The 22900-nt window shown below is 46.0% G+C and overlaps 1 protein-coding gene across 5 annotated transcripts in view; it reads left to right on the top strand.

Annotated features, from left to right (window-relative positions):
- The first annotated feature begins 2512 nt into the window (after positions 1-2512).
- FBN1 (fibrillin 1) overlaps positions 2513-22900 on the top strand; it is a 210942-nt gene continuing 190554 nt past the window's right edge. For 2 of the 5 annotated variants that reach the window (XM_081838597.1, XM_081838595.1), the window contains exons 1-2: positions 2529-2686; positions 3096-3487. In XM_081838597.1, coding sequence (XP_081694723.1) covers positions 3273-3487 — 215 coding nt within the window. In that variant the 5' untranslated portion in view covers positions 2529-2686; positions 3096-3272. Of the gene's footprint in view, positions 2687-3091; positions 3488-22900 lie in introns of those variants that run through there. The other 3 variants (XM_081838599.1, XM_081838598.1, XM_081838596.1) reach the window with 3 other exon arrangements.

Here is a 22900-nt window from a genome sequence, read left to right as displayed (position 1 = left end):
ACAGAGGACTTTTAATCATTTGGGTTAAACTAAGGTTACCAGATTTTTTTCAAAGAATCTGGGGACACTTTTTTTTTTAAGAGAGAAAAAAAAGTTGTTTAAAAAGTTATTTAAAAAGAAATATTAAGAAGTAATATCTTCTCTTCTGTGGTCTCCTTCTGTCCTCCTGCCTCTGGACCCTGGCCCACTCTCTTGGAGTGCTAGCTGCCGTGGAGTAGGCTCGGGTCGGGCCTGGGCTCGGCCACGTGTCCTTGCCCTCCCGGTGCTCTCCTACCTCTCTTCCGCAGCGGTGGCAGCAGTGCGGCAAGGTTGGGCACCGCTCCCTTCTTTTTTCTCCTTCCTCTTTCTCTCTCTTCCTTCTCCTTCTCCTCTCCTCCCTGAGTCGGCTCCAGGGTTTTCCTGGTCCTGGAGCGCCGCTGGGCAGTCAGCTGGGTGGCCGGGTGCTCTTGTACCCAGCTCAATTTGGGTTGCAGGTGTGTGTGTGTCAGCGGCATCCCCGGTTCCGCTTCAGCAGTGGTGGCAGCAGCGGCAGTCTCAGCAGCCTGGAGCCAGCCTGGTAGCACAGTTGGCTCTGGCTGGTTACAGGAGCTGCTCGCTGCCATGGCGCCCACCATTTTGCCTCACCAGAAGTCCCCATATGATGTGTCTTGTGCCGTTGAACCAATCATGCAACATTCATTCTCTACTAATAAATCTACAATACTTAAAATATAAATGCGGGGACATTAAATGAAATCCGGGGACATTCCGGGGACAGATTTCTGAATGCAGCGACTGTCCCTGGGAAAGGGGACGTCTGCTAACCATAGGTTAAACTACTGTAGACATGAACTCTTGTGTTCTCTGTCCTGACACTACATTTGAAGCAGTGTAGTGCCACACTGTACAGTCACAGCTTCTCCCCCTCAAAGAATTCTGGGAGCTGTAGTTTGATAAAGGTGCTGATAGCTGTTAGGGGAAGACCCTTGTCCCACTTACAGAGCTACAATTCCCAGAGTTCTTGGGGAAAGAGGGATGGACTGCTAAACTAGTCTGAGAATGGTAGCTGGGGGGGGGGGGAGATGTTGTTTAGTCATTTAGTTGTGTCCGACTCTTCGTGACCCCATAGACCAGAGCACGCCAGGCACTCCTGTCTTCCACTGCCTCCCACAGTCAATAGGGGAATGGGGTCATTTGGGGAATGGGGTGTCCTAACGCCTCTCAGCATGGGTGGTGCTGTGGTCTAAACCACAGAGTCTAGGGCTTGCCGATCAGAAGGTCGGCGGTTCGAATCCCCGCGACGGGGTGAGCTCCAGTTGCTCTGTCCCAGCTCCTGCCAACCCAGCAGTTCCAAAGCATGTCAAAGTCAAGTAGATAAATAGGTACCGCTCCGGCGGAAAGGTGAACGGTGTTTCTGTGCTCTGCTCTGGTTTGCCAGAAGCGGCTTAGTCATGCTGGCCACATGACCCAGAAAAACTGTCTGCGCACAACCGTTGGCTCCCTCTGCATTAGCTGTCAACTTTCAGGTTTGAAAATAAGGGATCAGTAGCCTCGAAAATAAGGAATCAGCAGCCTCATCTGTCCCGGGGACAGTCCACGGGATATCTAACAATCCAGGATAGCAGTGGGAAACGACGCTGGAATAGGGGAATTTCCTGCAAAAAAAGGGAAGGTTGACAGCTATGCCCTCTGCCAGTAAAGCGAGATGAGCGCCGCAATCCCAGAGACGTCCTCGACTGGACCTAATGGTCAGGGGTCCCTTTCGCTTTTTAACGCCTAATGAACTACACTTCCCAGCATTCTTTGTGGGGGAAGCCTTGGCTGTGTTAAAGTGGCATAATGATACTGCTTTAAATGTATAGTGCAGATGAGGCGTTATATAAGCCAGGAATCGCCAATTATCTACCCTTCAGGTTCCTTCAGCCCGTCAGTGGAGGCGGTGAAGAGTTTGGGTTGGAACCTGCTGCTATGGCTTCCCTGCGGTCAGGCGGGCACAAGCTCTTGGCACCAGGGTGCCCTTCGCTTCGTGGGTCAGCCTTTCGGGATCACAGGAAAGGTTAATCTGCCGTCTAGACGACTTTGCCAAGCCCTTGGGTGCCCGTCCTTGCCCACGCCGCCCTGAAGGAGCGCAAGGCGGCAGTGCCAAGCCGGAGGTCGGGCGGGGGGGGGGGGGAGAGCGGCGCTTGCGCCAACATCCTCCCCTTTCTCTCTCTCTCTCCCCCCCCCCTCGCGCCGCTTTGGTTTGCGCTGCGTTCTGCTAAAAGGCGCGCAAAAGAAACCGAAGCAAAAAAAAGTTGTGAGGCGAGAGGAACGCGAGGAGACGCGTCGCGCGCGCGAAGAGGGAACTCGCGTCTCTCTCTCTCTCCCTGTGTGTTTTTTCCAACCGGGTTTTGTTTTGGCTAAATTTCCCCCCACTTCCCTCTCGCGAGAAAGGAAAGAGGGAGGGGGGCTGTAAAGACGCCGCGCAGACGATACTTGAAGAGGTGCGGGGGGGGGGGGGAGAGAAGAAAAAAAAGAGGGGAGGGGAAAAGGAGGAGGAGGCGAAGGAGGCGAAGGCAGACGGAGGAGAGCAAGGAAGGAAGAAGGAGACGGCAGGCGGCACAAGCAGTGCTGGATGCAGCGGCCACGGCTGGCAGAGCAGCCCTCCTCGCACTACCTCGGCCGGCAGCAGCCGCCGCCTCAGCAGGAGCCTCTCCCGTGGGCGCAGGTCCTTCAAACCTTCGAGGCTTTCTCTTTGAAATAAAACGGGGGTGGGAAGCGGGGAGCTTGGAAGCGCATTCCTCAGAGGTGTCCCCCAAGTGACAGGCGCCTCCTGGAAGACGCTGGCTGCCTGAGGAGAAATTTTGGCGCGGGGAGGCTCTTCGCTCCGAGGGCAGATGCTCCGGCGAGGCGAGCTCGACTGAAGAGAAGGGCGCACGGCTCGGCGTTACCCCGGGGGAGCGGGGAGGCGGCGGGAGGCGGCATGCACGGCCAGAGAGGGGCAACCGGGAAAAGGGTGGCGGTGAACGCGCGGTTGTGGGAGCGAGCCTGTTGCCGGTGGCGCCGGGGCGATGCTGTCGCCTCTTTCCCCCATCTAATAACGGTTCCTTTTTCTCCCTCCCTCTTTCCTAAGCTAGCCAGTGGAGAGTCTCTGCTGAAGCCGAGCTGCCCCGGGAGCGGAGGAGGCAGGCAGGCAGGCGAGCCCCCTTGCAGCGGCGCGGGCGCGATCCGAGTGCAAGGAGGGTGGGTGGAAAGCTTGGAGGACGAGGAGAGGAGCCGCCGGCGTCGTCGCCACCACCACCACCACCGGCAAGATGCGGCCGGCCGGGCTGCTGCTGCTGAGGTTCACGCTGGGATTTATTGTGCTGCTGGTCGCCTGCTCTTCCCCTCCGGGCGGAGGGGCTGCCGAAGGCAGTGTGGAAACGGACGTGGTCGCCGCCGCCGCCGCGAAGGAAACCAACAGCCGAGCCAGCCGGTCCAAGAGGAGAGGGCAGGCGGGAGGCGCCGCGGGGCACGATGCGCTCAAAGGGTAATTGCCTGGAATGACGCGCGGGACGGGTGCCCGGCCGGTGCGCGGGGAGGGAGGGGAAGGGGACGGGGGAAGAAGTTGCCTGATACCCAGGTCAGATTGTTTGCCAACCTAGCCCGGTACGGTCTGCTCTGGCTGGCAGCTACTCTCCAGAGGTCTTTCCCCACCATCAGCTCACCGATCTTCTTAAAACTGCGTTTGAATCTGGGGCTTTCTTCTGCATGCGGCTCCTCAGCTAGGATGCTAGACTGCTCCGGGTTCACTCCTTGCCTTGCATTAGAACACATGCTTTGCATCCAGAAGGGTTTGATTCCAGGCAGCTTTACCACAAAGGATGTTAGCCATGGTGGGAAAGACCTTTGGCAGAGTTCTTCTGCGCTAGATGGTCAGATTCTCATGCAATGCAAAAGTGAGCTTGGCAGCACTCTTCCTCTTCTTCTTCCTCTTCCTCTTCTTCTTCTTCTTCTTCCTCCTCCTCCTCCTCCTCCTCCTCTTCTTCTATTTTTTTCTGACATGAGCTGACATGGGCTAGAGCAGGGGTGACTGCTGTACTACAGCTGCCATCTTCCTTGACCGTTGGCCATGCAAACTGAAACCGGTGGAAGCTGGACTTCCTTGTTAGAATGAAGCCATTGGATGTGACAGGTTTCTGTTGGTTTTCCTGAGCTGAACCCTGGAAATACAACTTAGCAAGAACTTTTTCCCTGGGCAGGTACAGGTTCTTGCTTTCTCTGTTCCACTGTTGTGTTGTAGAGTTGTCCCTACGTTCTGGTAATTAAGGAACTGTAGCTCAGGGATGTGCTTTGCAGGCAGAAGGGAACCATGTTCAACCCCTGGAACGTCCACTTCAAAAGGATCAGGTAGCCGGCAACATGAGAGGTGACAATTGCCAAAAAATATTGGGCTACATAGCCTGACCTGGTATAATAGAGTTTCCTGTGTTGATTAGGGAATGGGCTTTATTCACAAGGACTGTGAAGGCTGGGGGATTGCTGGAGAAAAGAGATCCTGGTGTACCTTTTGGGTGGATAGTGTGGGGAGAGGTTGACTGGTATCTGGCCCACCTGGTGTGTTGCTTTGCTTGCTTTTGAAATCCGTAGAGAACTCTTGGTTTAAAGCAGGAGTTTAGCTCCCCACAACATTAACTCATTTTTCCACTCTTGCCTATGGACATACACAGCCTAATTCAGATACCTGCTTTGCCAGCAAATATATTTGAGGGGGGAACAGGGTATGTATGTGTGAATGCTTAATGCACTGGTGCAGTGGCATTATAAATTGCACTGTTGGCTAAATTGGGGGCATGATAGCTCAAATAGATGGTTTTGCCTAAGTAACTCCCTCCATACCTACCAACAAGCTACTCGGTGACCAAACTATGGCTCTTTTATCTCAGCACAGCATGGCACCTTGGCCAAGTTTAGCTTTGTATGTTGCCTCAACCTGGAATCATGGTTAATCTCTCTCCTAAACCACAAGCCAAGAACTACAAGGACTACATCTTTGGCTTAGCTGCCAAATTGCACTGAGCTAAAAGAGCTGGGGAAGAGCAAAGTGGCTGTAGTCGCCTCCCTGGAAGCCAATGCTTTTGTGCTAAACCACGGTTTAGCTTGGCATTATGTGCGAACGCTGCTTCTAGATGGGACAGGAGCAGGGCAGCTTGACACAAATGTTTAGTGCAGATGTATTGGTTGTGTGGGATACGTTGTATCCTTTCAGTGGCTCTAAGCTTGTCAGTTCCGCAGTCATTTTAATATGCTCCTCACCTGCATATGAGTGGCCTCGTGCAAACCTTCCTCCATCCAGGTGGATTGTGCCCTTGCATTGGGAATTAATCTGGATTGTGCCCTTGCATTGTGGAAACCTACTGGCAAGAGTGCCAGGAGTGGCTCCAGAGTATTTTTGCACCTGCCAACCTCACTCTCTCCCTTCCCCCTCTACCTCCTGGTACGCTGTAGTGATGCAACCAACCTAGAGGTCAGGTGAGTCTCAGTGCCCCACTATGGTGGGTGTTCTTTTATCCCTTCTTTCTCCTTCAGAATGTGCCTGGGCTCACTTGCTAGAGTCAGCTATGGCTAAGTGTTCCGCCAGCAGCCTTGGCATCTCATTCTGTTAATTGCCCTCTTGCTTATCTTGCTTAAACTCTACAGTTGCAATCCTATGCAAACTCGCTGGGATTGCGATAAGGCCCCATTAAACTCAGAGTGACTTATGTATGAATGGACACATGCTGTAAATGGCTTGCATGTGGAACATCTAGATTGGTGGCAGTTGGTGGATGCATCCACAGTATTCTGTGTTTGGAGGCAAGAGAGGAAGGGGTTGACTTCCTTTATTTGCAATGCCAGAACAGGAAAGTATGATCTTGCAGAGCCTCAGTGGTGCTAATTGTTTGTTTGTTTGTTTTGCAAATTTGACAAGCTAACTCAAAGTAGAGATGGCTTTTTGAAGAGGGGAGGAATGTGTGTGTGTGTGTGTGTGTGTGTGTGAGAGAGAGAGAGAGAGAGAGAGGGAGAGAATGTTCAGTGTGTGTTTTCATGTAGAATTTCTAAAGAATACAGTCTTGACTAGCCTTGTGACCTCATAAGACTTTCCAGTTTGATCAGAATTGTGAATTTTGGATTTTTCTGTTGCTGAGAAAGCTGCGATGTGGTGTGAGCATATACAAAGTTAGAGTGCATGGAAATCAATTAGTGTTGCCTTCTGAAGGTTGCTTGCTATCTTCTGGATAACACTTTTGCTGATCTCCTATAAAAATGGTTTGGGGATCATTTTAGCACAGGACTGGGGAACTGTAGAAATCATAGAACTGTAGAGTTGCAAGGGACCCCACAGATCATCTAGTCCAGTGATGGCCAAACTTGGCCCTCCAGCTGCTTTGGGACTACAACTCCCATCATCCCTAGCTAACAGGACCAGTGGTCAGGGATGATGGGAATTGTAGTCCCAAAACAGCTGGAGGGCCAAGTTTGTCCATCACAGATCTAGTCCAACCCCCTGCAATGCAGGGATATGCAGCTGTCCCATAGAGGGATCAAACCTTGGCGTTATCAGCATCATGCTCTAACCCAGTGTTTCCCAACCTTGGGCCTCCAGCTGTTTTTGGACTACAACTCCCATCATCCCTAGCTAGCAAGACCAGTGGTCAGGGATGATGGGAATTGTAGTTCAAAAAAACAGCTGGAGGCCCAAGGTTGGGAAACACTGCAGTCTAACCAACTGAGTTATGCAGGCTCCTGTGACCCTGGATTGCAATTCCCATCATCCCTGTGCATTGACTGTGAAGGGCAGAGCTGGTGGAAGTCCAACATCTGAAGGGCCACAGGTTCCCCCACTCCTGCTTCATTTTACTCCTTTTCATAGTAGTCATACCTCGGGTTACAGACGCTTGAGGTTGCGTTTTTTTGGGTTACAGACCCGCCGAAACCCAGAAGTACCGGAATGGGTTACTTCCGGGTTTCAGCAGTCGCACATGTGCAGAAGCTCTAAACCGCGCTTTGCGCATGTGCAGAAGCACAGAATCGCAACCCGCACATGTGCAGACGCGCCACTGCGGGTTGCGAATGCTGCGGGTTGAGAACGTGCATCCCGCATGGATCTCATTCGCAACCCAAGCGTCCACTGTATATAAGCCTATGATGACTGCAGGAATTGCATTCTTCCAGTGTTTTGTGCTCATCTTTTGGTTTTGCCTTACCAAACTGTTTTGCAGTGTTACACGGCTGCACAGGCTAATATTTGGTATGTCTGTGATGTGATGTTTCACATGAGTCCCTGGGCTGCCTTCCCAGTGCCATTCCTTTTGACTCCAAAGTTGTCAAAACTCTGGCAAGAGGAGGCCACCTTAAGTGAATGTGAAAAATGGTTTAAGCCTCCTTTAAGCATTACCAAGAGGAAACAAAGCCAGGAAGGTTATATTCTTTAGTTGTTTACTTTGCAAAGAGGCAATTGCTAAATATCCTATGGTCCTTGGTTGAAGTAAGCTTTGCAGGGATGCTTGAATTAATTTAAATCTGCCTTTCGCACACTAATTTTAATGGAGCTTGACAGGATTATAGGTAATGGGTTTGATATTATAGGTAATAGGTTCAATTACAACGTAATTTTAGGTTTCTCTGTCTCTTCTTTTTGCTCCTTTTCTGTTCCTTTGTGTATATCCTGTATTATTTTGTGGGTTTCTTTTAGATCAGTTTAAGAATACTTGCATTGATTAAGCAAGGAAATAGAACCAGTATGACGTAGTTGTTGGAGTGTTGAGTGGACATAAAAAGGGGGTGTCTGGACCAGCCAGTCAGAACTTCCTGTTTCCTCCTGGGCTGGGACAGACTTCCTCTGCATGTGACCAGAGGTGGGCGTGACCTCACCTGGGCAGGTAACAAAACAGCACAGGGGAGGCAGCCATATCTCTTTCTGACTCCATTCCTTGAAGAAGCAACATCTTCTTAGCCTGAGATGCTCTCTTGGCTTCCAGCAGCAAGTCTTATTGGCACATGGTCCTGGTGAAGGGTTAACATAGGAATGGCAAAGCACTTTACCCCCCAAAAACCCCAGAGTCCTTTTTGTTGGGGATAATTCAGATGGAAATTACCAGGTTTCAGAAAAGGTTAGTTATGGCATGCCACTACTGCGGCCTGTGTTTTGTTAGCCCCAAAATGAAAAATGAGCGAGGTCCCAACTAAAGAAGAATGGCAACTTAAACTGATGGAATATGCACAGCTTGTGGATCTAACATATAGAATAAGAGAACAAGAAGAACATATGTTTAAAGAAGACTGGAAAATGTTTATTGAATATATGGGGGGAAATAGTGTACACTTGAAAATGTTGGCAGCATTAAGATAAATTCAGCAGTGTAAATAAGTTTTGATGGATGTAATAATGGAATACTGAATGGCTTGGTTTATATAAAATATGCAGGGATTTTTGTTATGCAAAAGGAACCATGGAAGGAGAAGAAGGGAAATCATTGATATTTTAAGGTTGGTTAAATGAACGTTCTAAATTGTAAAACAGAAAATTATACACACACACACACACACACACACACACACATATGATAGGGATGGTGAACCCTGTGGCCCAACAGATGTTGCCTGACTACAACTCGCCTCATCCCTGACCATTTGACAGACTACCCAGGGCTGATGTGGGCTGCAGTGTTGCAGATTCCATATCCTTGGTCTAGTTGCCTTAGAAAGGACCATAGAGTTGGAAGCGACCCTTGGAATCATCTAGTCCTACTCCCTGCAGTGCAGGAATATGAAACTGTCTCTTACGGGGATCGAACCTGCAACCTTGGTGTTATCAGCACCATGCTCTAGCCAGCTGAGCTATCCAAGCTATGCCATTGCTGGTTGCTTGTCTCTGGAGATCCTGGGATTGAGTGGCCTCATGGAAGCAGTGTCAGGACGCACTCTGTGCCTCTTAATTTCATGGTCTAGGTGGACACTAGAGATAATGTTGAGGACAAGCAACAGGCTTGACTCCCAGGTCTATTGTAACCTCCTGTCCCCCTTTAAGGCTTGTCTGTTGTTAGTCCTCCCAGAGAAGATGAGGCTGTGTTTGGGCACGTTCATTGGCAGGTTAGAATTGAGAACATAAAATGAACCAATGGCCCATCTAGTCCTCTTCTCATAGTGGCTGACCAGATACCTGCCTGTGGGAAGCCTCTTAGCACAACTGCCCACCTGCAGTTTACAGCAACAGGTATTCAGGGGCATAATGTCTCTGACAGTGAGGCAGAACGTAGCCATTGTTAACTGACTGTGTTTTCTGGATTAGACAATGAGCTGTATTCAGTGCCAATCCTACTCTGAGTAAACCCATTTAAATTAATGAAGCTAAGATAGCCATTACTACTTTTTAACTGGGCTTGGAATACTAACTTTGAAATACATTTCAACTTAGTAACCTCCTTGGCGGGAGCTACTTAACAGTATTAGATGATATCATTAAAATTTCCACAATCTTAACAGAAGCCCTAAATACTTACTAGAGATTATCTTATCTGACTGAACAAAGCTGGAGGTAATTTGTAATGATTTTAGTTGAAACTGACTGCCCAGTTATATTTAATAATATTTTGGGATTGCTTTATTCTACTTCAGCTGTCTTTTAAAGTAGAAGCAACTGTTTAATCAACGTTAAAAAAAAGTTAATGGAAAAGCAAAATGGATAAAATCAACCAGTAAAGGTACACATTGTAAGGTAAAACTACAGATTAAAATCCACATCAACCTTTGTATGTCTTGAGTAAAAGGTAAAGGTACCCCTGACCATTAGCTCCAGTCGTGCACAACTCTGGGGTTGCGGGGCTCATCTCACTCTATAGGCCGAGGGAGCCGGTGTTTGTCCACAGACAGCTTCCAGGTCATGTGGCTAGCATGACTAAGCCGCTTCTGGCGAACTAGAGCAGTGAACGGAAACGCCATTTACCTTCCCACTGGAGTGGTACCTATATATCTACTTGCACTTTGATGTGCTTTCGAACTGCTAGGTGGGCAGGAGCAGGGACCGAGCAAAGGGAGCTCACCCTGTTGCGGGGATTTGAACTGTCGACCTTCTGATCAGCAAGCCCAAGGCTCTGTGGTTTAGACCACAGCATCACCCGTGTCCCTATGGCTTGAGTAGGGTTGCTCAAATGGAAAAGTTTTTATTGGATGCTGGAAAGAATGCAGAGAATACATCTGGCTATTGACCATTCGGCGGGTGTGCGGGTGTGGAGAGATCCAGAATGTAGAAGCTGGCTACACTAAATACTGGGTCCTTATGAGTGCAGAGAGAACGTTATGTGGTGCTTTTAGAAATGCCAGTTCTGCCAACCAAAATGGTCGAGTGGTCAAATATGGGGTGCGGTGATCCTTTAAGTAAAGTAGTCCCAAGCTGTTAAGGGCTTTATATACTAATTCTAACACTTTGAATTTGACCTGCTAACAAATTGGCAGCCCGTGTAAACTCTGAATAGGGATTTGGTGTGCTTGACTCCTGTCAACAACTGTGCTGCTGCAGCATTCTGCTCAAACACCACTTTCTTGACCAAATACAAGGGAAACCCCACATAGAGCTTGTTGCCATAATCCAATATTGAAACCGGCGAGAAATATCACGAATGAACAATATTAGCAGTTACAGATACAGTGAGGATGTGTTGCATAAATCAAGGTTAAAACAAGATGAGAAAGCACAGGGTTCAATTTGGCCAAACCCATCATATCTAAGGCCCTACACTTTTCAAAGGGCTGTGGGGAGGGCAGTTTTGAGAGTGCGCTTAATCTCCCCTCCCCACTGAAATCAGTGGGTCTTTAAAAAATGTTTTGACTTTGTATCCTCCTCAGATTTTGCAAGAAATGCATACAGCTCCCCCCACCTCCCAGTCCATTCTTCTCCAAAGTACAAATATATTCTGAGACCTAAGAATTACAGTATAAATCATTAGCAGATGCGGGTAGACTTTTGTTTTCATGTAACTGTAGTTAGGATAGAAAGAGCAGCGGGTGGATTGGGGGGGGGAGTAGACTCCATCTGTTTTTAGAACGTTTTCTGACTTGACTCTCAAACATATGAACAGAAAGAGCTTCTTGAAACATTTCAGAAGAATAAAAGAGTTTAAATCTCACGATTGTTGTTAGTGCTGTTTTTAAAAAAACTGTGTCAAATTTGGTCAGGTTTTTTAAACCACCTTGCTATGTGTAGTGCAGAATTACTGAACTGGTGTTCATTTGAATGTTGAGATCTCATGAGCCAGCATTTAAAGCCCTGCTTTGAAGCAGGTTCTTCTAGATGGTATGGGCTAAAAAACCATCCTGATACAGGGTTTAGCTTTGTATGCAGGAGTGCCAGCTTGGCCCTGCAGCCGTGGGTCAGCATGCATGGCCTTTGCACCAAAATTTGTGGGTGCCCGCCCAGCCCCTTCATGGGGAATTTTGTGGGTGCCCAGGGCCCCAGGGGGTTGGCACCTATGTGTGAAAGGAAGATGGGGAGGAGATATGTGAGTACAGTGGTACCTCTGGTTACGTACTTAATTCATTCCACAGGTCTGTTCTTAACCTGAAACTGTTCTTAACCTGAAGCACCATTTTAGCTAATGGGGCCTCCTGCTGCCGCCACACCGCCACTGCACAATTTCTGTTCTCATCCTGAAGCAAAGTTCTTAACCCGAGGTAATATTTCTGGGTTAGCGGAGTCTGTAACCTGAAACGTATGTGTCAGAGCTGCCTCTAGGTCCCAGCTCACAGAGGACCAACGCTCGGTTGATGTAATGTACAAAAGTCTTTATTGAAGTTTAGTTTCCATTTCAAACCCCAGAGCGTGCAGCCCTACGTCTTGGCCCTAGACCGGCGAAGTCCCCTCTGAGTCACTACCCCTTCCGCACCAGTTTAAGATCCTAGCCTGGCTCCACCTCCTGTGCTGTTCCTTCCTCCTCTGGGTCCTTCTGCCCCCTGGGGTTTCCTCCCTCCTGGACTCTTCTGACGCTGACCCCCCTGAGTCTTGCCCTTCCTTCCGGCGGGCTTTAGGACCTGGCTCCCTATCCGGGCTACCTGCTGTGCCGCTCGCCTGTACATTTGAACTTGGCGCGCGCGCCCAGCCAGTGACTTTCCTCTCGACCGTTTCCCCGCTCTCCGATGGAGGCGTGGCCAGTCCTGACTCATTTCCTCCCTCTGGTGGTGGGAAGACTGGTCCCGATGCCTGGGACTCCTCCCCCCCACTACGCTCTGGTGGGGACGCTGGTCCTGATTTCCAACTGCTGCTCAGGGAGTCCCCGCTGGCCCCTTCCTTCTGGGGTTTCCCCCTTGGCACCCCCCTTGCCCTGGCCATCGGCGCTCCTCTCTGTGAATCTTCCGATTCGCTGGAGAGACTCGTGGAATCTCTCTGACCACTGTCACTGCCTACACCCCCCTCGGATTCCTCCTCCTCACTCTCCATTTGCTCCTTCTCCTGTGTCTCTGCTCCTGAACCCCTGACAGTATGTAACCCGAGGTACCACTGTATAACAACATCACCCTGGAACCATTGTGGAGATCTCAGCTTGTTCTCATTATTGATTATCCTAATATAATTGTGGCAAGAATAGCAGGTTTGTTGCTTCCTGATGATGTGCAGGTGCTGACTGGATTGCAGTATTTCATAGAAGTGTACTGTAGAATCTGTAGAGGTGATGTTGTTTGAATCTCTTGTCCACGTGAGGCAGGTTGTTGCTGGACTATATCTCCCAATCATTACCATGACTATTGGCCGTGCTGGCAGGGGCTGATGGAAGCTGTAGTCCCAACAAGATTTGAAGGGCCATAGGTTCTTCATCACTGATGTGCATAGTCATGGTTAGATAAGGAAGATTCTTGCAGCAAATGGGCTAGATTCCAAATTTATTTTTTGATTTAATATTTCCTTCCATGTGTTGCCTACTGGATTATCTTGCAGGATATTTGGAATAAGTGGGCTAATGTCATGAAATATGATGCAGTAAAATGAGAACTCCTGACTTTGTTTTTATTTCTGTTCCATTTTTACACCGTGGAGCTCAAGGCATAGTAAGTACATCATTCCCCTCCTCCATTTTATCCTCACAACAATCCTGTGAGGATCACCAAGTGTGCTTCATGGCGTGAACTTGAATGTGTATCTTTCTGGTTCATCATTCTAATCCTGGCTTGTGAATGAGCCCACAGATGTTACTTGCTTTGAGGATTTCTTACTAGCCTGCTAAAAGTCTTGTAGGTCATGTTATTTCATTCGGACTAAAAGAATTGCCTTCTATCAGCAGACTGGAGGAGGAGGAACAGACTAACCTGTCCCTCTTGTGCTAGCCTGTTAACTTTTCCAGTCTGGTTGTGGAGGAAGGGGCTTTTAAGTCTTCCTCAGCTGCCTCCAACTCTAGATAAAGCCTGGATTTTGATGGCGTATTCAGCATTTCAGGAATTGTGTGTGAGTAAGTGAGTGAGTGAGTGAGTAATTACACAAATTTACTATCCCTATGTCTGCCAAAAAGACTTGGAGTGTGTTGTGAAATTTCTGAAGTCAGAGGCGAGTCTCATCCAGTGGTGACAGGCTGTTCTTCAATTCCCTTCATAGCTTCTTACCTTTCCTATGATTTGCAATTAAGGTTAATCAAAAATGCAAATTAAGAAAATAGTATTCATATTACGCTTCTAAAATTCATACTTATCCCGCTTTTCTCTCCAGAAATGCAATTTGAAATGCAAGCTCCTCTCCCTTCTGTGGTTCAAATCCCACTTGATTTGTTAAGGGCTAGTCTCTCAAATATCTCAGTGGTAACTCTAATATCCCAGTTTATAATTAAGGCTTATGGGTTTTTTCGTTTCCAACCAATATTTACCACTAAAAGCCTGCTTGAGAAAATCAGACTTACCATACTGGTAAATATTGGTTTAGGCGGGAAAAACCTCAAATGCTCTTTCGTTCAGCTTCTGGCTGGCACACCTGGCTGGCTGTTTTCATTGCTGACAGTGCCATGCTATGTACCCAGGCAGAGTTAGATGGCAAGATGCCTTTGAAACTGGGAGCAACATGTGAAGTCAGATGAATGCCAGAAAGGTGCACTTTCTAAAGTGACTCCTGCGTGTTGTCAGTGGGCATCTTATCAGGAAGTAGCCTGGCTTTATGACATGTGCTTCCAGCAGGCAAAAGGAAAACAAGAATTCAAGAGGACATCAGCTCAAAAAACCTAGCAGAAAAAGAAATAAATGTCGACTCCTTGAAATTGCCTTATTGATAATCAAATAGTCACATATTTGCTAGGGGTTCATACTGTGTTTGGATAACTAGAATGTTTGGATAACTGGGTTTTTATATTATGTGCATTTTGTAGTACGCTGTTTGCCAGTCCTGGGTCTTACTGAGGCAATTGTATATAGGATCAGAGATCCTGGGGTCAAGGTCAAGTATTTATTTTTATTATATTGATTTATATTGTGCCTTTTCCCCAGATTGGGTCTTAAAATGGCTTACACAAATTAAAACAACACAGGTAAAATACAGAAGGCTAAAAACATATAAAAGGTCATAGTTTAACTACTTTTTAACTATATAATTATATTTAACTATAATGATATAAACAATAATTAAAACAATATAAAAACAGATCTATTAAAATAAAGATAAACAAACAGCACAGCACTACTTAAAAACAGCCAGTACCCAAATGCCTGTCGAAATATAACAGTCTTCAGCGGCCAGTGCAAGGACAAGAAAGAGTGAGCCAGTCTAGCTTTTTCAGGAAGGGAGTTTCAAAGTCTGGGAGCAGCCACCAAGAAGGCTCTCTCCATTGTTCCATTTCTGGAGGCTCAAACTTCCTTTCCTTGTTTTAGATAAAATCCTCATGGTACTTCAGGGGCAAGGTTCCATACCGTCTCGCATTCCGGTCCTGACCACACCCAGACATACCGGTACTTAACTTTTGTAGGGTAATTGCATCATGTTCCTTCAAGCCCATGTCCTGGGACCATTGGGTTGCATCTCATGTAGTGCCAAGTTAAATTTTATTTATTTATTGTATGTATACCCTGCCTTTCCTCCCCAAAGGAGCCCAGGTGGCAAACAGTCTACAATTTAAAAACAAAAACAAAGCAAAAGCATTCTAAAACAGAGCCAAACATACAAATCAAAAACACCTAAAAGCAATTTCAGCCAAAAACGTACCTTCATCCAATGCTCTTGAGGTAAAGTCAGCACTTGTTGTGCTGGCAGAATGTTGTTGCACAAGGGGAAACAAGTACATTTACAGATGTTTCACAAGAAGCTTCTGCTAGTGCAGGTGGCATTGGATTCCTTTGTTATTCAGCCTTTAAACTCTGACATCCCTTAGCGCAAGGGCTCTTGCACTAGCAGACCAAGAAGGATGGCTATGTCCTATTTGCTCCAGTGAGGCTTAGTGCAATACAACACAGTTTTGATTTTTGCAAAACTGCCTTTCTAGCCTGCCTCAATTTTACGATTGCTGTCATTGAGCAACATTCGAAACCACTATTTATGAATCAGGATCTTTTTGTTCTGTCCTTGGCAGCAGGCCCTTCAGCAACATGTTTCTTTTAACCCTTGTGTTCACTTAGTACAAATTGTGACTTGCTGCTTGTTTGTGTTGCATACATCTCACTTTGAGCATCTTTGTGGGTGCAGCTAGGAAGCAGAGTTCTGTCAAGCTAAATCTGGCCACTATTATGTCTATTTCATGTAGTGGAGCCACAGAGTTTGGTCATCTGCTTCCACATCAAAGCCAATAAAAGCTCTATGCTTTATAGCTATCTGGGTTCACTAGAAATACATATAGAGAGAGCGAGAGCGCACATACATATCTAAGTAGTAGGGGAGGTGATTCCTTCGGGAGCTTGGAACACAGCCCATTAAAATAAAAAAGTAGCACAATCCTATGGATGCTTACTTGGAAGTAATCCAACTGCATTCAGTGGGACTTACTTCGTTGTAAGTGTTTGAGGGAATGTTATATCTACCAATACATATATCCCACTGAGTCCGGCTTACTCTTACTAAACCTGTTCTCAGTGTCAGCAGGTACTATTAATGGACATAAATGACAAATGAAAACAGAAAGGAGAGATAGAAGAGCAACACAAGCATTTTCATCCTTCAACTGTCACAAATTTGTCAGAGATATTGTCTAACTGGTGGTTATATAATAGTCAATAGTTGCATTTAGTGTGTGTGTGTAAAATAAATCTATGGGTTTGTACCCAAGCAGTACCAGTGGAGTTCATCTGGCACAGTGACACTTTCATTTCCTCTCCTCCTCCTCCTGTGGCCCCCTAAATCATCTTTGAAGGGTCTCCACAACCATCAGGATCTGATTTTGAAGGGGTGGGGAGCTGTAGTGGAAAGACAAGTTCCATTCTGCTTATTTCTTTCCAGTCGTCTGTAACGGATGTGAGTAACCTTTGGCCCTCCAGATGCTGTTGAACCACAACTCTCACCATCCATGGTTACTGACCATTCTTCTTGGGGCTCATAGGACGTACTTTAACAGCTTCAGGGGGGCCAAGGGCTCTCCCCTCACCATACCTGATCTATAAATGAGGCCCAATCTTCAAGGAAAGTCTCAACTGCATATAATTTACCTTAGTGAGTGTGAAGTGCTTGCTTAAAAATTCTGTGCATTTAATCTGTAGAAACTGATTTGGAAGATGAGCATGGAGGGGCATAGTTCAGTAGAACACATGTTTTGCTTGTGGAAGATTCCTGGTATAAGGCTACTTGCTGTGTACATCCAACATGCACATCCAACACTGCAGAGGATTATACCCCTCACTTTATTGTTTTTGTTATTATTTATTTAATTCATTTGTATCCCACCTTTCTCCCAAGCTGGGATTTTATGGTTTAAAAGCGTAATTCCAAAATACAAACTAATAAACATAAACTAGTTAAAACCAATAGTTAAAATACATCAAAACGTATTTAGAACTATCAGTTAAAACAGTTTGCCCTGGTAGCGTTGTCAGTGATCAGCATTGTCTGCACCTTGATTTCCAAAGGCCTGTCTGAACAGGATGGTTTTAGTTTGCCAGCAGAAGGGTAGAAAAGAGGGAGCTGATCTAACCTCTCTTGGGAGGGAATCCCACAATATGGGAGCAGCCACCAAAAAGGCTCTTCCTTGTGTCACCACCGACTGTGCTTCTGATGTTGATGCAACCAAGAGAAAGTGCTCACTTAAGGATCTTATCATCTGGGGCAGGTTCATATAGGGATATGTTTTGCAAAGATCATAAGGATCCCTGGATTCAGCTACGTTAGTAAAGAAAATTCATTTTATATGCGTGTGACACCAGATGGCGCTGTGGTGTCCTGCCTTTCGCCAACGTGATTTCCCTCTTATGAGGTTTTCTGGAAGCGCTTTTTTGATGTGTCTAGATCCAGCCTTTGTCTGTGAAAATGAGGTACCTTCTATTTAATCTCTTGATGAGGAAATTCTTCACTTATCGGAAGATGGCATGGTAAGCCTAGGATGGTCCAAGATTTAGTCATCAAAAGCTGCTCAGAAAAGCCCTGTCAGATCAGATGAAAGACACATCTAGCCAAGCATTTCCTTCTCACAGTGGCATAGTGTCAGACATGGAACTGATTGTTGTATTGGTGCATGGAGTCACAAAGGAACTCGCCCCTAGGAATTGTGCTGTTTGTTTCCCACTTAAAGTGAGAATGGCACCCCTCTGTCAGATTGTACGAAATCTTCCCATTCCAGCAATGTTGGGAAGCTTCTGTAATATTTTGCAGAGGTCCCCCTGTGTTGAGTAAGATCAGTTACCGTATTTGGCCATTCTCAGTGTGATTGAAACTGAGGTCAGTAAAGTGTTTGGCGTTGCTGCATGTCATTTTGAATTCCTGACTTTTATCCAGGCCTCACAGCTGCAGAATCCCCAGTCCATCTGCAAAGCTGTTCTGCTTCTTATTTTTCCCCCCTCTCTCCTCCTGCTGAATTAAGGCAGGATGCTGAAATAAATATATTCTTAGTCAAGGGCTTGAGTGTTACTTCTTGGGCCTGTTTGTTATTAATGGAGCAAAAAGGTAAATAAGGAGGGATTAAGGGCACAGGAGGAACAGAGAGGGGGTGAGTGAGGACAAGGGAGAAGGAAGGCAGCAATGGTTATGGGATGGCCATTTGCTTCTGACTGTCAAATAGAAGGACCATTATATTATTGGCTCAGGCTCACCATTCACTTGCACTGTGTAACTGGAGAAAGCTGAATCAACACCGCTAACAGAAGCAGTCTACTTTGAGATCCATTGAAATGAACAAGGCTGTTGGAATCCTGTTGTTCTGGCCTGTCCAACACCTGTGTGTATTTCACTCTCAACAGCTTGTATTTTCTGCATTTCTTGTGTCATCGCTTATTTGAATTAATCTGTATGGAACGCAACTCATGGAAACTAGGCAAAGGGTTCCAAAGTGACCTTGCTAATGACTTGTAGAACAATATTAATGCCCACCAGAAATGCCTCGTCATACTGTTACAGGCAGATCGGTGTCCACGATTTGAACTTTATATTTTATTTATTTTATCTGAAATGTTTTCCGGCTCACTTTCATAGCAGGAAAAAAGCCCTTCCCCTGGGCCTCTTGCACAAAAGTGTAAGATTAGGGAACACTGTTTCAAATAACGTAATGTAGTACATAACATCTTGCTATTATTTTATTTACTTATATACTTTCAGGTGCTGAAATACATAAAATCGCCAAAATCTAGCGACATGTCTAATCAGACATGTTTAATGGTTCCATTTCAGAATGATAGCTCAACAATATCACAATAAATTCAACAAATAACAGTGAGGTGAGGGGTTAAACGTATTGCAAGATTCACAGGGACGAGCAATTTAGAGTGCAGTAGGGGTGTCAAAAACAACACTGCCAAAGGGGTTGCCATACGTCCAGATTTTCCCAGAAGTTGCAGCGATTTCCAGACAGTTAACGGTATGTCCTGGAAATTCTGAATGTGTGGCAAGCAAAGCGTGTAGTAGATCTTCTGCTGAGTTGGGACATTTCAAGCTCAGGTGGGTTGAGGTGATGATCCTGGCTCAGCTGAAGATAATCTGGTGTAACTTGCATTTCCTGCTTCAGCCAGGGCTCAGCTGATGCTAACTGATGCTAACTGAGGTGTGGCGGAGGCAGGGGAAACTTAAGCTGGATCCTAACCCTGTTCAGCTCAGTCATGAGACCTGGCAAAAAGGGTATGGTAAGTCAAACACTATTTCAAAGGCTTATTTCCTCTCTGACAGATTTGGGGCAGCTCAGCTGGCAGTAATCTCGCTCCTGAACAGGGTTTGCATTTGGTGTAACTTTACACCCGGCTCTGCTTAAATCAGCTTGCGTTTCGCCAGCTTCTTGTGTACAGAATTCTCCCGAAGTGGCTATAAACACATGCAATTTATTTCCAGCATGTGTTTTTTTAAATGTTTGATGGAGGTTCACTTCTGACTGACTTTCCCTTCACATTCCAATGCATATTGATGGCCTCTCTCTTCATTATGGATTGATTCTCTGATGTATCTTAATGTTTTGCTTTCGATGGGAAGCTTTCCTCACACTCACTTAAGGCAACAGCTCTCCAGTGTCTCACCAGTTTCCCAACCTTTAGAATGGAGTTGGCAGGAATTGAACCTTGGGTGTTTTGCACAGAATGTACCTGTCTAAATTCCTCCCCTTTATGTAAATGGGTTTGCAAATCATGGTTTGCATTAAATGTTACGTCTGAACAAAGCAAACCATGGCTAAGGCAATTTCCCTGTCCCTCTACCTTCTCTCTGGGCCTCCTTATATTCATTCTCTGTGAGCACAACCTTTGCTTGACATGCTAAACTATGGTTTTCATTGCATGTTTGCGATCTTAACAGAATAAAGGCAACAAACTACAGTTACAGTGGTACCTCGGGTTACATACGCTTCAGGTTACAGACTCCGCTAATCTGGAAATAGTACCTTGGGTTAAGAACTTTGCTTCAGGATGAGAACAGAAATTGTGCTCTGGCGGCGCGGCGGCAGCTGGAGGCCCCATTAGCTAAAGTGGTGCTTCAGGTTAAGAACAGTTTCAGGTTAAGTACGGACCTCCGGAACGAATTAAGTACTTAACCCAAGGTACCATTGTACTGCCAATCATAATTCTGTGGTTAAGCCTTAAGTGTATACTGGGCCAATATGTTAAAATGAATTTTCTGTAATGTTTAACTAACTAACTAAATAATTGGAGTCTGTTTATTCCACCTCTCCTACATTACAACAAGCACAATAAAATTACAAAAGTTGGAATGAAGCATGTTACAGAAATTTCAAGCCAAATTTGCATAGGCAAAGGAGTAACAGAGAAAGGGAAGTGATAAACCATAGGGGAAAAAAACAATTTCACATGGGAAATATACACTTTGGTGTTGTGTGTGTGTGTGTGTGTTCAAAGGACAAGGTTTAGGAGTCGTAGGAGCAATCACCACCTCCTTTATAAGATAAACATTTGTTTAACTCTGGGTGGGCACTTGGTTTAGTTTGCTTGTCCAGAGAATCATATAAGTTGTTTTTATCTTATGTAATGTTGTCTATAAAAAGTGGTTCTCAAACCCTCCAGAATATCATTACTCTATGTCATAATGATGTGAGAGCCAAATTTCATCCCATAATCAAGTGCAATTACCGTAATTATATATATAAAAAAGCTGGTTTTACAGTTGTAATTCGCAGAAACAAGATTAAAAGGAGACAATTTGTTTTGATTAAATGTACAGTTTGCTTTTACTTAAATGTAAGCAAGAAAAGTTCATCACTGTATACATGCCAACTCTCACATCTTGGCCCGGAATAACTTGTGTGTGTTGAAATGGTTTTGCTGTTTGCTGTAGTTTTGGGGTCAACACCACCAATGCAATAAAAGTGCATATGGAACTTTTCCTGACTTTCCAGAGAGTGGGGAAAATTGTGCTTTACCAGAAACTCCTGTGTTTGCATCAGAGCTCTGTATTCCACAAGGATATTGTTGCAGTGCTGACTGTGATAATGGCCTGTTATCTCCAGGTAGGGCTGGGAGAGCCTGCTGCCCGAAACCCTGGAGAGTTGTGGCCAGTCCAGGTATTCAATATAGAGCAAGATGGACCTATGATCTGATCAAGTATAAGGCAGCTTACTATGTTCCTATAATACAGCGAATGCAGTGCTGTACTTAGAGACTTTTAAAACCTGTTCCTGCTCTCTCTCTTTAATGGCACAGAGATGTAAGGGTTATAGCTCAGTGTTGATTCATCTGCTTTGCCATGTCATGGATGCTTTAGCTGAGATTCCTGCATGGCATGGGGTTAGACTAGATGACCCTTGAGGCCCCTTCCCACTATGATTCTATGAAAGTCTCAGGTTCAATCCAAGCATCTCCTGTCTGAAGCAGTGGAGAACCATTGCCAGTCAGTGCTAGGCAAACAAAGATTCTATGGAAGCAGGGAATTTGTCTCCTCTGGGATCTGCTGTCTGAAGCTATTGCATGCTGTTGATCTACCTTAACTCTAGCTTTGAATGAGTATGGAAGCCCCATGCATTAAACTTGCAAAACCAACTTTGGACTGGGTGTCATGGCAGGAAAGGTGGTATGACCCACTATTTTTTGAATTTTGACTTTTGTAGCCTTGAGTTTTCATAGAACAGCTTCTATACAAATACGATTTTGGTTTTAAATGCAGTGTAAGGTAGTCTCTGTGGGAGTATATTGTATTTAATTATGGGGTATCAGAGTTTTTAGGGGGTTAACCAGGCTGGGATAGCTGGGATAGCAGGCTTGTTGGTTTTTGAATGTCTGGTGTAGATTTTTTCTATTTCGTTGTTCTGTGTGGGACAATGACAATAAATCGTATCATATCAAGCTGGGAGGGACCACGAGGGCTGTCTAGTCCAGCCCCCTGCAATGCTGGACTCTTTTGTCCAACGTGGGACTCAGACCTATGATCCTAAGAGGAAGATGGAACCAATGGTCTGACTCAATATGAGGTGGTTTGTATGCTCCTGTGTGTGCCTGCATCAAGCAGGTAACCGGAGAGGTCTTCCAAGTCAGATTCCAGGCAAAGGGCGAGCTCTTCCTTTTTCTTTAGTTCTTAGAAATAAATTCATGGCCATTTGCCTGGTTTAAAGAAGGCAGCCGAGTCGCTGCAACTAACAGCCAGTTAGATGTTTGAGTTGTTTCAAAATTGTGATTATTTGAAGAGTGGAAGCTGGCCAGGGGTTGCTGGCAGAGTGGGGAGGGGGGAATGTGTTGTTTCGTAATCTTAGAGTTCCCAGTTAGCAGTGATTTCCTCTTAAATATTCCAAATGCGCATTTGTGTGTCTGTGTATGTATACCCTTTTAGATCCCCCTGCAGCCACCTTCTTCTTGCATTCTCTATGACAAACCACTTTCACTGTATCCTTTCTGCATCTATCACCTAACTCCTCTCTCTGCTGAGTTCTCAGACTTGCACTTCCCACTCTGTCTAGCCTCCCAGCCTTAATTTATTCAACTCCCACACTTTTGCCAGCCTTAGCCAGCAAGTGCCAGAACTTCTGATGGAATGCTTTTGCCTCGGGCAGTGTTTGTAGCCCTGCTGGTGATCAGCGTTGTTGCTCCTTAGGGAGCTGATAGATGGGCAGAGTGTCGCTTGCCCAGAATTGGGTTTCTGCTTGGTTGGGAAGGGTCATTGCAGGGGCAGTTGCGGGACAGTCTAATTCAGCACTTCCTGTGCTGCAAGGAGGCTTTTTATGGCTATTCTAATCTCTTGGGCTGCCTTTTGTTTTTGTGTATTGCAGATAAGCATGGCTGAACCAGGCTGTAGCTTTCGAACTGTGTTCTGGGGTTCCCTGAAATCCTAGCACTGGGTGTTTTGTTGGGGATAGGGAAATACATTCAATTCAGTTCCCATTTATTAAAGGAGAATCTTACCAAATTT

The sequence above is a fragment of the Podarcis erhardii genome (assembly GCF_964252035.2).
Source record: "Podarcis erhardii genome assembly, chromosome: 14".
NCBI lineage: Eukaryota > Metazoa > Chordata > Lepidosauria > Squamata > Lacertidae > Podarcis > Podarcis erhardii.
The sequence above is the reverse complement of the archived record's forward strand: the minus strand, read 5'-3'. Positions and strand labels throughout refer to the sequence as shown.